We start from the raw sequence: 14,780 nt of genomic DNA on the forward strand, positions 1-14,780 counted from the left end.
GCCCTGGACTTCACTGTTCAGTTCACAGCTAATGGTTTACATTGTGAGCATGTGTAGTATTTACTGTAGTGGATCAGTACAGTGTTACAGTGTGATCAGTACTTTTGCATGGAAGTATTTCTTCTTAATAATACTTACATAAAGTATAAATACAGCATTAATAATAATAATAATAATAATAATAATAATAATAATAATAATAATGTTCAAATGTATTCATGATCCATTCATGGACATTAAAAATTTGAACATTTATGCACATTTGCACTCACCCTGGACATTTCCATTTCACACTTTTGCACATTTTTCCGTATTTTTACAGCCATTATCGTCTATTTTTTTGTGGTTTTTATATCCTATATTTTATATTTTGTTCTTCTTTTTTTCTGCAGCTAAGTTTTAAAAGTCTTATTCTATTTTATAATTTATTTCTTACTGATAATCTTGATCTTAAGGTCACGAGCGGTCGTATAGCCATTTCACTGCATATCGTACTGTGTATGACTGCGTAAGTGACAAATAGAATTTGAATTTAAATAATAATAATAATAATAATAATAATAATAATAATAATGACAATAAGGAAGTAGCCTAGAATAATAAAAGTACACACAGACACACACAAGCTGGGGATAGGGCTTCATCACTGAACCTGCATACAACAGCACTAAAGAGGAGGAATCTGGTAACCATGGTAACCTGTGACATACTACAGTAGGTCTGTGTGTGTGTGTGTGTGTGTGTGTGTGTGTGTGTGTGTGTGTGTGTGTTTAGGCCTCGCCCCTTTCTGGAGGTGAACGGATCTCTCACCACACCCTTCCTCTCCCCTCCCCTCTCCTCTCCTGTCATCTCTGCTCACACACCACACCGCGCTCTCTCCTCTTCCTGCACACACACACTCTCTCTCTCCTCTCCTTCTTTCCTCCTCCTCTCTTCCACAACGCCCCCCCCCCTCCTCTCTGTATGAGCCGATCAGACCCGTGCTGTGGATGGACAGAGGCAGAAGGGGAGCTCAGGATGCGGGTTGTCGGTGCGGGGCGTGTGTCTGTGCTGGGAATCCGTCACTGAGCTAGCTGAGCACTCTCCTCTCCCTCCACCTCCTCCTCTCCTCCCCATCCTCCTCATCCTCCTCCTCCTCCTCCTCTCCGACATCATGGCCAAGCAGTACGATGTGCTGTTCAGACTGCTGCTGCTCGGAGACTCAGGAGTCGGGAAGACCTGTCTGTTATGCAGATTCACAGACAACGCGTTTCATCCCTCACACATCTCCACCATCGGTAAGGAACAACAGAGAGAGAGAGAGAGAGTGGTGCGGGGGTGGGGTGAGAGGTAACGGAGGTAATGGGGGAGGAGGGTGGTTCGGGTGGATAACATAATGTTTTCACTGCCTCTGTTGTACGGAGCTGATACAGTTATAGACATGCACTGTTATTCTATAGGTCTCATAATAATAATAATAATAATAATAATAATTTTATTTGTCTCTTTTTTATTATTATTATTATTATTATTATTATTATTATTATTATTATTATGTCTAATGAGCCTCTTACTTTGGTGTTAGCAAACAATACCAACATTCATGTTTCAAAAGTAGTTTTTTTTTTACATCAATGAATATTACAATATAATAAGTAGTATATAGACATAAAGGCATACGTAGTACAACCATTAAATAATATTTATTTATTAGTTATTAGTTAACATAAACATTCACAATATTATTAGTTTAATTTTTTTGCATGGAAAGGGTTTGTTTACTGTCAGGGATGAATGGAAATTTACTGTAAATAAACTAAGATACAAATTAATTTAAATAACAAATAATTAGTCTAATATATACAGTATATAATTATTATTTTTGCATAGGTATCTAATAATAATATTATTCTTATTATTATTATTAATAATATTAATAATAATAATAATAATAATTGTAAGTCTCCTATTATTATTATTATTATTATTATTCCTAATGAGCCTCTTACTTTGGTGTCAGCAAAAAATACCAACATTCATGTTTCAAAAAGTAGGGATTTTTTTTTACATTAATAAATAAATAAAAGTATTTCATTTGTTTCAACAACCAGAATTTTTGTTTATTATATATTATTTAATAGAACCATTAAATATTGTTGTTGTTAAGAAGAAGAAGAAGAAGTATTAACAATATTATTAGCACTGTTGCCCTGCACCTCCAGGGTCCGGATTCACCTTCGATTCCCGTCTCTGTGTGTTTGTGGAGTTTGCATGTTCTCCCTGTGCTTGGTGGGTTTCCTCCGGGTACTCCGGTTTCCTCCCACAGTCCAAATACATGCAGGTTAGGCTAATTTGCGTTCCCAACTTGCCCATAGTGTGTGAATGGGTGTGTGAGTGTGTGTACATGTGATAGATTGGCACTCCTCGTACCACACCTCGTGCCCTAAGTCTCCTGGGATGGGCTCCAGGCCCCCCGCGACCCTGAATACAGGATAAAGTGGAATAGATGAAGAGCGAGTGAAATATAAACACTTTACACATTATCACACTCTAACATTCCCAGCTTCACAAAATGCTACAGTTTAAATAATTATAACTGGAACAAAAGTAGAGAGAGAGAGAGAGAGAGAAAGAGAGAGAGAGAGAGAGAGAGAGAGTGAGCGAGAGAGAGAGAGAGAGAGAGAGAGAAAGAGAGAGAGAGAGAAAGTGAGCGAGAGAGGAATTTGATGCTTGCTTTACAATTTAATAATAAACTTTGTGCTGTAATGCTTTTAAACTTTCATCATCAGCTCCCAGACATTTATCTCCTCTTACACTTCATGACTGAACAATAAACAGAGATTACTCCTTTTATTTATTTATTTTATGCATTTATTTATTTTCGTGTAAATCCTGTTTTTAAAAATCTGTCCTTATCACGTGTGGTCGTAGATCAGATGTACAGTATAGTCCATATGTGGACATGTGTGCGTTTTCCCCTCATATCATCATCATCATCATCATCCTCATGGTCGTCATCTTCATTATCGCCCATTGTCTGCAGCAGGGATTATGAATGATCGCCCTCTTAGCGATTTACTTAGCCGCGTTCCTCATGCAGGGAAGAATGTTTCCGTTAGGATTAGCAGATATTTCCTTCGATCCTCCATCTTCAAAAAATTTTAGGTAAAATTATTTATAAATAAAGGAATTTAGTCCTAATTGGGAAATGTTTCCTTCCGCATGGCAGTGGAGCAAACCGCCACTGAGCCACTAACGCTCTGAGCTCTGTAACAAGTCCACACTGATCATTTGGGAATAATAATACTCATAATTAAACCAAATTATTAAAGTTATTGTTACACTCACTCACTCGCTTTATTCTGTATTCAGGGTCGTGTGGGGCCTGGAGTCGATACCAGGAGACTTAGGGCACAAGCGGGGTACATCCTGGACGGGGTGTCAGTCCATCCTAGTGCACGTACACACATAGACACACACTATGGGCAATTTGTGAACACCTGGTAGCCTAATCTGCAAGCACGGGGAGAACGTGTAAACTCCATGCACGCAGACCGGAGGCGGGAATCGAACCCGGATTCTGGATCTGTCACTGACATGATTGTTATATCCCCTAGATCAAAAGGAAAACGACGGTGCTTATCAACCTGATGTCTAGCTATTGCACTTGAGGTGTTTGTGTGATTACCAAAATAGAAACTAACTGAACATGACACTCTTCAGTAAAAAAATCACTTAATGTTCACCTGTAAAAATGTAAAATATTAAAACGCAGCCTTTACACTGAACTATCAACCCAAATGCAACGGTGAAGTGTTGGTGCTGATTTAATTTCTTAATGTTATACTTCTGCTACTTCTGAAGTTTATGCAACATGAAGGTGATGAAATCTCGCTTCCCTAAAAATGTCAAGTCCCTAACTTCAGCCGTTTTGGAGAGATGATTTTATATGAGCCCCAAAAATGGACATTTTTCAGCGTTATACTGTCTCGCTTCAGGTTATTCATATTTCTTTATGAGTATTAATACTAAACTTGGTGTAAGCTTCTAGAAGGATATGACCTGTAAAAAGTGTTGCCTTTAATTAAAGCATTCGGTGCAAAATTGAGGATTTTTTTTTTTTTTACCCGTGATCTTGTTTAAATGCTCCAAATTAGACACACACCTCTTGTTATGTGGCCATAAAACATAGAAAACTATAAGTAATTCAGTTAAAATTGCTTTTTGTGATCCGCCCCATTAATTACTGTTAACACATATACTGTAGCATTTAAATTCCAGGGCGACCTCAGTGTTTTACACAAGAGATGGGTATGAGCTTAAAAAGCCAAAAAAATCTGTAGTGTCCGTAACCATGTCAAATTCATGTTGCAATATCTTAATAAGTTAGCATTTTAGAATAATACACCAAATGAAAGGGCATGAAACTGTATTTAGCAAATGTCTATTTATCAAAATTTTTATCTGATAAAAATATAAAAGTGTACAGTATATTAACAAAAAAACGAAGCATGGATCTGGAGATTATATATATATATTCAGGTTACTTTACACTAATGATGCCACTTTATTACTCTAATTTAAAAAGTCCCATAATAGTAAGGATCCCAATTCCCCAAATTCAGCACACACATAACTAAATAATTCGATTTAGTCTCATAAGTGAGTTTGGTGTACATGTGGTCTAATCCCAGTGCAGCTCAGTGGGATCCATATAGAGCTGATTTTAAACACTGACTAACATCTGAAAAAATCTAACCCACTTAAAGCTTCGAAAGATTTACCGAGAGAAGCCGAGAAAACCTTCTGGTTATTGACATTGATAAGATTCACACTGAGTAAAATACATACAGTGTACAGTCCTGTACTGTACTGTACTGTGATAAACCAGGAAGTGAACATCTGATAAGATTTCTGTAGCCCCCTGCTGGTGAGAGGAGGTAATGTCCTGGTCTGTTGCAAAGTTATGATTGTCTTTTAACAACAGTCTTTTAACTAACGCACTAAATATACAGTGAATACAAGGAAAACAACACTGGAGTCTTTACTTTAATCTACATTTATGTTAATTGAACTAATTTAAACTTGACTTTTAACCAGCTGAGATTTTCAAGCAAAACCTTTAGTTGTTAATTTTTCACTTTTAGCTTTTAGCTTCTAGCTAACATTTGCCTTTGGAAATCTCGTCACCTGATTTGTGTTTGGTTGTTTCTCATCCTTGTGTTTTACTTTTCTGACAACATAGAGTTCCATTTTAAGAGACCGTAAGCCAGATCATTTGTGTTAGCATGCTAAGGCTGTATTTAGCATGAAGACTAGCGTCAGTTGAGCGTTGTATGGCGGTAACACTCCTCTGTTTCTGTGCTTTCACTCCAGTTTTGCTTGCACACAGTCTGTACCAAATCATCTACTAAATCCCTGAATCTCATGCGAGTCACATGACCACGTATCGGACATTCAGTGTATCCGATCTAGGATCAGATACCAAAGTCAGTCAGATATGAAGAATATTATAAAATCATATCCGTGTTACATTAAGGTACAGAATCAGATTTGAGTTTCTTCAGGCTGGTAATGTGATGTAATGTTTCATTTTCCTTTAGAAATATTTCAGTGAGAATCATCTTAACTCTCAAACTCTAATGCAATAAGGTGTTTGCGCGGCGTCCGAACTGCATCACGCACGCTTTTACAGAACACATCTCGTACAACGAAGCAGGGTTTTTTTCAACCCTTTTCCAATGTAATATTTTGGTGAAGATGCTGTTTATTGGTATTTTTGTGAAGATCATTTACCAGCATGGACAGCTCATGCCTCTGCTAAAAAAAAAACAACAACAATAAAATAATTTCCTGCCACATTGTGTTGGGTGCATTTGGTTTTAAATTATTTCATCAATAATGATGAAATACAAGCTAATACAAATGTTGTCTCAAAATCTGTTGTTGTTATTCTTTGTTCTGCTCCCACAGACGGGTCATACAGTACCATCTGACCCCCTTTCACTTGTGCAGCATTGGACTGTTTAATACCTCAACCCAGCAATAAAGAGCTGAATGCATGTCACTTTAAACAAACTAAAAGCTTACTTGCACTACTCTTCATTTGCACCAGTTCCACTTTGCACCATATCAACCTTCTGTCGAGTGTTATCTTTTTGTACTTAGTAGAGAGCAACGTAATTTAAATTCTCTATATGTATGTACTGTATACATATACATATAGCAGAATCAACAATAAAGTTGACTTTGACTTTTTGACCGATCCGCACACAACTTTGGCACATGTTTTATTCTGTATGCGCTTCTTGACCCGACCCTTCTATTCGATCCGGGGGCGGGGCACTGCATCCAGCGGCTGGGGTTTGGCCATTGGGTGGGACTCAAAACATACCACTGAGACACCAATGCTGTTGCCTTAATGTCTGCAACATTGCCAAATCAACGTCACTACAACGTTTTGACAACCTAAAATTCATACTTCGTAAGTCTCACACGCTCAGAGCTGTTATTACATGACATGATTCAATCAACTACTACTGTATCTCTATTCACTTAATAGGTTAAAGTAAAATGCTAGATTTATTTTTTGTTTTTATGTTTAAACCTATACATGTACATTATTAAAATTTAACACAATGTCACCTTTACATTTCCATCATAATCTCACAAACCACCAGTTTACAGTATAGGCCTACTACCTGCTTTAGTATACTGTAATGCCATCGCTCTCGTTGCTGTTCCACGGCGATTAATCTCTCTAACAGAAGCCTGTCTTTAATACCATCTGTATGAAAATACCAGTCAGGCTTATAAACAGGCCGAAAATATGCTGTCATGTGACGAGTTCTGCCTGGAAAATATTAAGGAGTCAGACAGATGAATCCAAGTTTGGATCTCCTGCTTTAGGAAAAAATATTTCATCCAAGTTCGCGAGAAACTAAAAAGTAGTGCATTAAAGTTGTGATTTTTCTATAAGATGGGATTCTGGGAAGTGAGATGATGAAAATGTTATTATACTAAGAATATTAGTGTATTAATATTAATGCTGCTCCAGTTTAAAGTCTGATTGGACAGCACATGGAGTATAAGTTATGTGTAACTAACTTTTTAAAACATGAGAGTTTTAATAATGTATTTAACCCGGCTGGACCCTCCCACCTGTTATGTATTACTGTTTCTCCAAAAAGTAAAATATCCTCCTTTCCTAAGCTAGGGTGAGCTAACGTATGACCTACATAAGATACTTACAACATCTGATCATGAGCAAGAACAGATTTATGTGACAAGAGCACTTGCTTATAATGAAGCTGTGGACTGTGTGAATTTACATCTATTAATAAGCCAAGTATGAAAAACCTGCATAATGTACAAGGAAGTAAGCATTTGGAGAAAAATAATCAACTGATGCAATGAACCAGAGGCACACCAGTCTAAAGTTGATTATTTGGCTATAACAGCATGCCATGAAGTGTTTTATTCTGCTTACATCATAGCTATTTAGCAACAATTACAACACTTCTTATTTATAGCTCTAATGAATGTTACATTATTTATAACCTTTTAAAACCGGTTCCTCATGAGGTTTCTTCCTAATGTCATCTCAGGAAGTTTTTCTTTGTCACCACCAGCTTCAGGTTGATCATCAGGGCTAAACGTATAAATCTAACAATACTTTCTGAAATTTATATAATTCTAAAATGTGACAATATTCTTGGGTTAAAGTTTGGCATGAATACAAATTAGTTTAATGGAATTTAATTATAGGAGCCATAAACAATCCACCCCTTACCAATCTGTCTCTTAAAGTTTAATAATACCAAATACAATACTGTATAGTGTAGTTGCAAGCAACAATGATCGGGGCCAAGCACCTGCGCCATCATTGCCCTGGCATAGAAAGACAGTGGGAATAGTGGGCATTAATTATGATATAATTTTAAAACAGGGGGAATTTTATGTTAAGACCTCCATTCCCGGGTGAGGTCTAGAGAGAGCTGATTGGCCGGGGGAGTGATGAGAGGTGCTTAGTGCTCCCACATTAATCACGGCTCTACAGCCAATTAGGGGCGTCTGAGAGCTCACGCAAGTGTAAGGAGCGGATAGCGCTGTCCTCCGAGTGTGTTACGCCATCCCTAACGGTGCGTGAGCGAGCAGTTGGAAAAGATGCGTTAGGCTGGCGTCACGTGGTTCGGAGGAAAGAGGTGATAGTCTTCGGCCTACTATAGTGTGGGATCCCCCTAGTGAAGGGGAGGAATTGGACACGACTTAAATTAGGTCGAAAATCGGGGGGAAGACCTCCAAAAAGCCCGGATGCTGGAACAAAAGAATCACACTCAATGTGATGTCACTCAGGAAGTTATTAGCCACTTTTCAGCATAAGTTTAAGGCATTCTCATGGCTGACCTGATTGGGATATCAACAATCCCTTCGCAATTTTGCATCCTCAATGTCTTGAGATCACATTGGACTGGTTTTCGTCACAATCGTATAAATCCCCTAGGAGGAGTATATCAAATTCCATTGGGTGTGTTTTGCAAGCAACCCAAAATAACTGACTTACTGTTAAATAGAGCCCATGACATGCAGCTGATTCCAACCTGTGTGCTGATTTTCATGAGCATGTTAAGACCTCCAAAAAAGCCCCAGATGCTGGGAGGGAAAAGAAACAATAATCTAGAAGAACAAGAGGGCTCTTCACACACTATGACGGCACAGGGCTGATGTCATAGTAACACACTCTTAGTTGTACAAGTGGAAAAAACGAAACAAAACATCATTGTCATGTAACTGAGAAATGGAAAAAAAAAGAGTAAACACATTAGTCCTGAGCGTGTTGGCAAACAGGACACTCCTGCCGTTAATATTAAACACATGATTTTTCCACTGTGAGTGAGCGGTTGCGGTATTATAAAATGAGCAGCTGCACTGCTGTCTGAGCTGCTGTTAAATAAATCTAATCAACAGCCTTCTGACCAAATGAAAAATTTTACAAGGCTATTTTTATAGATAGAAAGACGCTGCCATGCCAAGTGTACCTTATTATATTAGTTTATTAGTTTATCTTCTATTCATTCACTGTTGGTTAAGAACCTTATAGGTGAGCATTGTACTTCTTTTCCCATTTTACAACCGTGGTAAGACCTCTGGTCAACATTTACACACATATTTGCACACTATGGGCAACACCAATTAGTCTAATCTGCATGTACCCGAAGGAAACCCACCAAACACGAGGAGAGCATGCAAACTCCATGCACACAGACCCCGAGGCGGGAATCGAACCCTGACTCTAGAGGTGCGAGGCGACAGTGTTAAACACCAGCTCATGCCGCCTTATTGTTGCATATTTGAAAAATAACCAACCATATGGCATTAATTATGTGGCAATAAAATACACACACGTGCACACACAAAATCTAGTTTCTGTTTGTATTTTACCGGCAGTTGAAAAAAAAAATCAATGAAACCTTGGGATTGAGGCACTTATTCATGCTGACATCATGGGGTCTGTGTGGGTTGCACTATGGTGATTAAGCGGTAACCTTTAGCAAGTCGATAAAGCCCTGGAGCGGAGAGTTCAGCTGTTCCATCGGCTCCGTGTGCAATGGCTCAGGACGCCCTAGATCTTCAGCTTCAGTAAACTTTAAGACAGCGTAACATTTATTACAGCAATAAACACAGAACAGGGCCCGAGTGCCATAAGCACCGGATAGACATTGTGTCCAGCAGTTTTTCAGTCACATGATAAAGTAAAGTGGAGATGTTTCTGAGCAGCACAGTGGCTGACACGAGGGGGTTAAGTATATTCAAAGGGCCCAGATGCTGGGAAAAAGGGGTCACACTATGATGTCACAAAATGTGACGTTTAAGGCTTTGTCATGGCTGACCCGTTTGAGATATCAAAAATTCCTTCGCAATTTTGTATCCTCAATGTCTTAAGATCACATTGGCCTGGTTTGATGTCCATCGTATAAATTCCCTACTAGGAGTATACCGAATTCCATCGGGTGCATTTTGCATTTTTTAGCTCTGGCTGTGTTTTAATCATATAAGACGTGTCCATGATATCAATCTGCTGTCTCTCTCTCTCTCTCTCTCTCTCTCTCTACCCCTCAGGAGTGGACTTTAAAATGAAGACATTAGAGATCGATGGAATCAAAGTGAGAATACAGATATGGTGAGTAAGCGAGAGGCTGTGTGTGTGTGTGTGTGCGTGTGTGTGAACTCTGCACTGTGATTGGCTGGTGCTGATCCTGAGTCTCTGGTACGTCTGTCTCTCACAGGGACACGGCAGGACAGGAGCGATATCAGACCATCACTAAACAGTACTACAGACGGGCGCAGGTGAGCTCATTCATCACACGGCATCACCACCAGTCTGGTAATAATCACTCCTCATACTGTACGTCTCACTGGACTGGGAGAGAAAAATAAATGATGTAGGGGGCATTCTGTAATTGCAAAGTGAACAAAACCTTCCAAAAGAAGTGCGTCAGTGCTGATAACTGCACATTTATACGTGGCTGTGTTTGTAAATCTTTGAAAAAATCAGTGCAGATTCCATGTCTCTAATAATTATTAATAATCCTGAATGAAGACGTCCCTGTATACAGGATAAAGCGGTATAGACGATGAATGGGTAAAAGAATTAAGGTTTAATTTATGTTTTTTTAATGAGCCGATAAAAATGTAACAATGGAAAAAGATGCTTTAGCCACGTACACAACTACAGCTTAGAGTTGGATATAAATTAGTTTCAGCGTGGCGAGACCGCAGTGCACTGATAAAGGCTGCGCAGCTGGAAATTACATTAACTTCTGTCCTTTTAATAATAATAATTATTATTATTTCTTTTTGTTTTTACTGAAGAAATAAAAGTAACATTGGAGGTTTAGCTTTTTTAGTCCACACACATTTTATGTTATTGCACTAATGAAAAACTGAAAATATGCAGTTGTTCCTGATGGAAATACTAACGATGGCTATGATTACTAACAGCCTCCTTTAGATTCACATAAAAACAGTACACTATATGGACAAAAGTATTTGGCCAAACCTGTTAATTATTGAATTCAGGTGTTTCAATCAGGCCCCTTATCCCCAGTGAAGGACAATCCTAATGAATCCGCCCCAGTGCCCAAGAACTATAAAGACACGGTTTGATGAAGAACTCGACCGGGCCGAACACAGAGCCCTGATCTCAACCCCATCAAGCACCTTTGGGACGAACTGGAATGGAGGCCTTGTCGTCCAACATCAGTGTCTGACCTCATAAACACTCTACAGAAGGAATGAGCACGAATTCACACAGAAACACTCCAACATCTTGTAGATGGCCTTCCAAGGAGAGTGGAAGCTGTTACTTATAGCTACAGAAGGGGGACTGATGACATGTTGAAGTAACTGTATTTGGATATAATATCACTGCAGGTTTGGACAAATACTTTTTGTCCTTATAGTGTGGAAAGAAAAGTGACACAAAATTACACACAAAAAAAAACACTGGTGCATAATTAATTTTTTACAAGGGCCGTTCATGTCAAACCGGGACCTTTGATTGCTCAGAATAACAGAACACAGTTATGAGAGTAAAACATTTAGTGCATTAGAGGATTATACACAGTAGAGTAATGATAAATGATCAGATGTGTTAGATACAGATCTGTGCAGTTTTATAAGTAAAAAACAGATAGTAGGTTTTACTGAGTGTGCTGGAGAATATCTTCTGTGAACTTTGTCACACTTGTTCTTTTCTGTTTTCATACACAACCCAGGAGCCCATAATAGTTTTTTTTTTGTTTGTTTGTTGTTTCTGAAAACTGCTCTGCTGCTCTGTTATGTAATGTGTTGCTTTCTTTACAGGCATGAAAATATTCTTCTGTATAGATAAATATATATTCAGATACGGCATAAATTTTTGATTTTGATGATTTTGACCATAATAATGCAGACATTTGTACTAACAGTACTGTATAAAATGACTTATTCACTTCACCAGGGAATATTTCTGGTGTACGACATCACGAGTGAGCGATCCTTTCAGCACATCATGAAATGGGCGAGTGACGTGGACGAGGTGGGATTCACACAACAACAACAATAATAAGGATTATTATAATAATTCATACCAGAAATGCACCGATTTTTTAGATCCTTTGAACCCAATACTGCCTTTTCAACAATGATGTAGACCAAAAATAAAGCTGATTATATTTTCATAAAATAAGATAAGTTTTTTTATCCTTTTACTGGGAACAGAGAAATTTCGCAATAATTACATGAGGTGCATTTTTATCATTTACACTGACTCTATTTTGCACTCTTGAAAACAGAATGAAGTAGAACTGAATAGATAAAGAATATGAATAAAGCCAAATATTAATTCACTGAGAAAAAGAATAAAACAAAACTTGAATAGAATTGTACAAAACGAGTTTCTACAGAACATTCAGAACTCCTAAAGGGACATAAAAATAACTAAAGTAACTAAAAATACAAATATCTAGTAAGCGCCCCCCCTCACACCCTTATGTCGTTTTAAGGGCTCTGTAGAGTAGAATATAAAAGAAAATAATTTATGTAATAAAATTATATGATGAAATGTCCAAGCTCAGACCTTTAGTGTGTTTTTCTTGTATGCTGGATGGATGAATAGATGGATGGTTGGATAGATGGATGGATGGATGGAATATAAATATAAATAAATGTAGATGAAAGAACAGATGAGATGGGTGGAGACTGTTGGTGAAAATTCTGTCCACACTTTATGAACATAACACTAACACACACTCTTGTGTTTCTCTTCAGTACGCTCCTGAGAAAGTGCAGAAAGTGCTGATCGGAAACAAATCTGACGAGGAACACAAAAGACAAGTGGCCACAGAGCAGGGAAACAAGGTGTGTGTGTGTGTGTGTGTGTGTGTGTGTGTGTGTGTGTGTGTGCGTGTGTGTGTGCACATGTGTTTTCACCGTTAAAGCAGTATAGATTCTGTACAAAAATACACATGTTTGTTTCTCCTCTCCAGCTGGCTAAAGCTTATGGAATGGACTTCTTCGAGACAAGTGCCTTTACCAATCACAACATCACAGAGGTGCGTGTTAATCTGTTCGTTTTATTAGAAATAATATAAAGCAAATAAAAAAAATGAACTGAAGTGAAAGGGTATGAAAATCTGATTAACGATATATATACAATTAAGAAAGTAATATGTAGAAGTTTGTATACTCTCAATACAGAATGAAAGAAATGAAAGAAGCCTTAAGAACTGAAATTTTGTAAGAGATCCGCCTCGGCATGAGAAGCTGTAAACGCCAGCTAAATTGTGCGTTCGTCTAGGAGTTTCCATATTTTTTGTGAGTGTTTTTTGCATTTTATACAAGATTTAATAAAGACACAGCACCGTGTGTCTCAAGAATGTTATCAGGGACGGTAGCAAGAAGAAAATGGAGCCGCTTTTAGTTTGGGTTTTAAAGCAGCCGGTGCCAAGAGAAATCATAACTTAAGGTTAAATGAGGTTGAACGTATATTTATTTAATATTTGACTTCATTTGCATGTCTTTTCTAAATGTTTTGATTGTTTTTATTTGCAAAAATATGATTATAGTGTTGAAAATTGGTTATATTTTTGGAACGGATTATCTGTATTTACATTATTTTCTATAGGAAAATGCGTTTTGCAAGACGACATCGTCTTAACCTAAATGTCTTTAGGTGTTAGGCACTACACAAATACTATTACCATTAAGGATACGTTTAGGGTCACGTGTCAGATCTGTGCCCGAGTCCTAAGAGTAAAACCACCTTTAACCAGGTGTGTGCCAGCTGTGCACAACTGTAATACCTGCTGTCTCTGCTGCATGTCTGTCTCTTATTTCTGTCCTGTTTTTTTTTTTTTTTTTGCCCTCCAGTCCTTTACACGATTAGCTGAGCTGGTGTTACAGGCTAATAAAAAGGACCTGGATCTCCTTCGGGTTTCCGTCAACGACCAGCTGGATCTGTCAGCCCTAGAGGAGGAGGCGGGAGTGTGTGATGGCAGCAGGAATGCCCAAAAGTCCTGCTGGTGCTGAGGACAGGAAGTGACATTTTCCATCAATACATTTTCCCTTCTTACCCACTGTCACTTTGGCGGATTATTTTTTTCCTCTCAGTTTGGTGCCTTTCAGTCTCATCACGAACGAACGAACGTATGAACGAATGAACGAATGAACGAATGAATGAATGAAGTCTAAAGACTTTGTTAAAATCCTCTTTACATTCAGGAAGCCTAAATATCCATCATGGGTCAGGTGACTAGCTAGCGACATCGTGACAAGTTAGTAGCAGAGTCAGTTAACTAGTTAGTGTTAGCATCATCTGTTTTAATGTTTCAGTTAACGAGTGTTCTATTTAAATGACGACGGTGGAGACCTGGTCCGGACCGGCCGTGAGGGCGAGCTCAGAAGATTACTCGTTTATTACTCGTTTATTACTCGGACACCTTTCTGGGGCATGTGATTAAACGTATTACTGTTTGCTAATAAACTTATTGAGAAGCTGTTATATTTAAGAGCGTTTCCAGTTTTGTGTCTTTCATTTCCTTTAATTGTCCACAGCACAAAGAAGCAAGGAGTCGTATCTATCACAAAAAAAAGGTCCAAAGGTTGCTCGGCTTGAAACCCAAGAACGATCAAAGAAGAATGACGATCCAAAAAATAACATTTAAAGCTTTAATGCAAGAATGAACTTTGTGTGTGTGTAGACTCACTCACTCACTTACTCTCTCACTTACTCACTCACTCTCTCTCACTCACTCACTCTC

At 38.2% G+C, this 14,780-nt stretch overlaps 1 protein-coding gene across 1 annotated transcript; it reads left to right on the forward strand.

Moving 5' to 3' along the window:
* The first annotated feature begins 861 nt into the window (after positions 1-861).
* rab15 (RAB15, member RAS oncogene family) lies at positions 862-14,446 on the forward strand. The gene is made up of 7 exons (XM_053488947.1): positions 862-1,277; positions 10,099-10,159; positions 10,266-10,326; positions 11,981-12,058; positions 12,790-12,879; positions 13,008-13,073; positions 13,891-14,446. The coding sequence occupies exons 1-7, from the start codon at positions 1,154-1,156 to the stop codon at positions 14,047-14,049; spliced, it is 639 nt and encodes a 212-aa protein (XP_053344922.1). The 5' UTR covers positions 862-1,153; the 3' UTR covers positions 14,050-14,446.
* The last annotated feature ends 334 nt before the right edge of the window (positions 14,447-14,780 follow it).

Source organism: Clarias gariepinus, chromosome 27 (genome assembly GCF_024256425.1).
Source record: "Clarias gariepinus isolate MV-2021 ecotype Netherlands chromosome 27, CGAR_prim_01v2, whole genome shotgun sequence".
Lineage (NCBI taxonomy): Eukaryota > Metazoa > Chordata > Actinopteri > Siluriformes > Clariidae > Clarias > Clarias gariepinus.

Bases quoted from the DNA above. Each gene is read 5' to 3' on its own strand.
- rab15 (XM_053488947.1), top strand. From the start codon at position 1,154: ATGGCCAAGCAGTACGATGTGCTGTTCAGACTGCTGCTGCTCGGAGAC. The intron at 10,160-10,265 runs GTGAGTAAGCGA...TGTCTCTCACAG, and splicing joins AAAGTGAGAATACAGATATG to GGACACGGCAGGACAGGAGC. The intron at 13,074-13,890 runs GTGCGTGTTAAT...TTTGCCCTCCAG, and splicing joins CCAATCACAACATCACAGAG to TCCTTTACACGATTAGCTGA.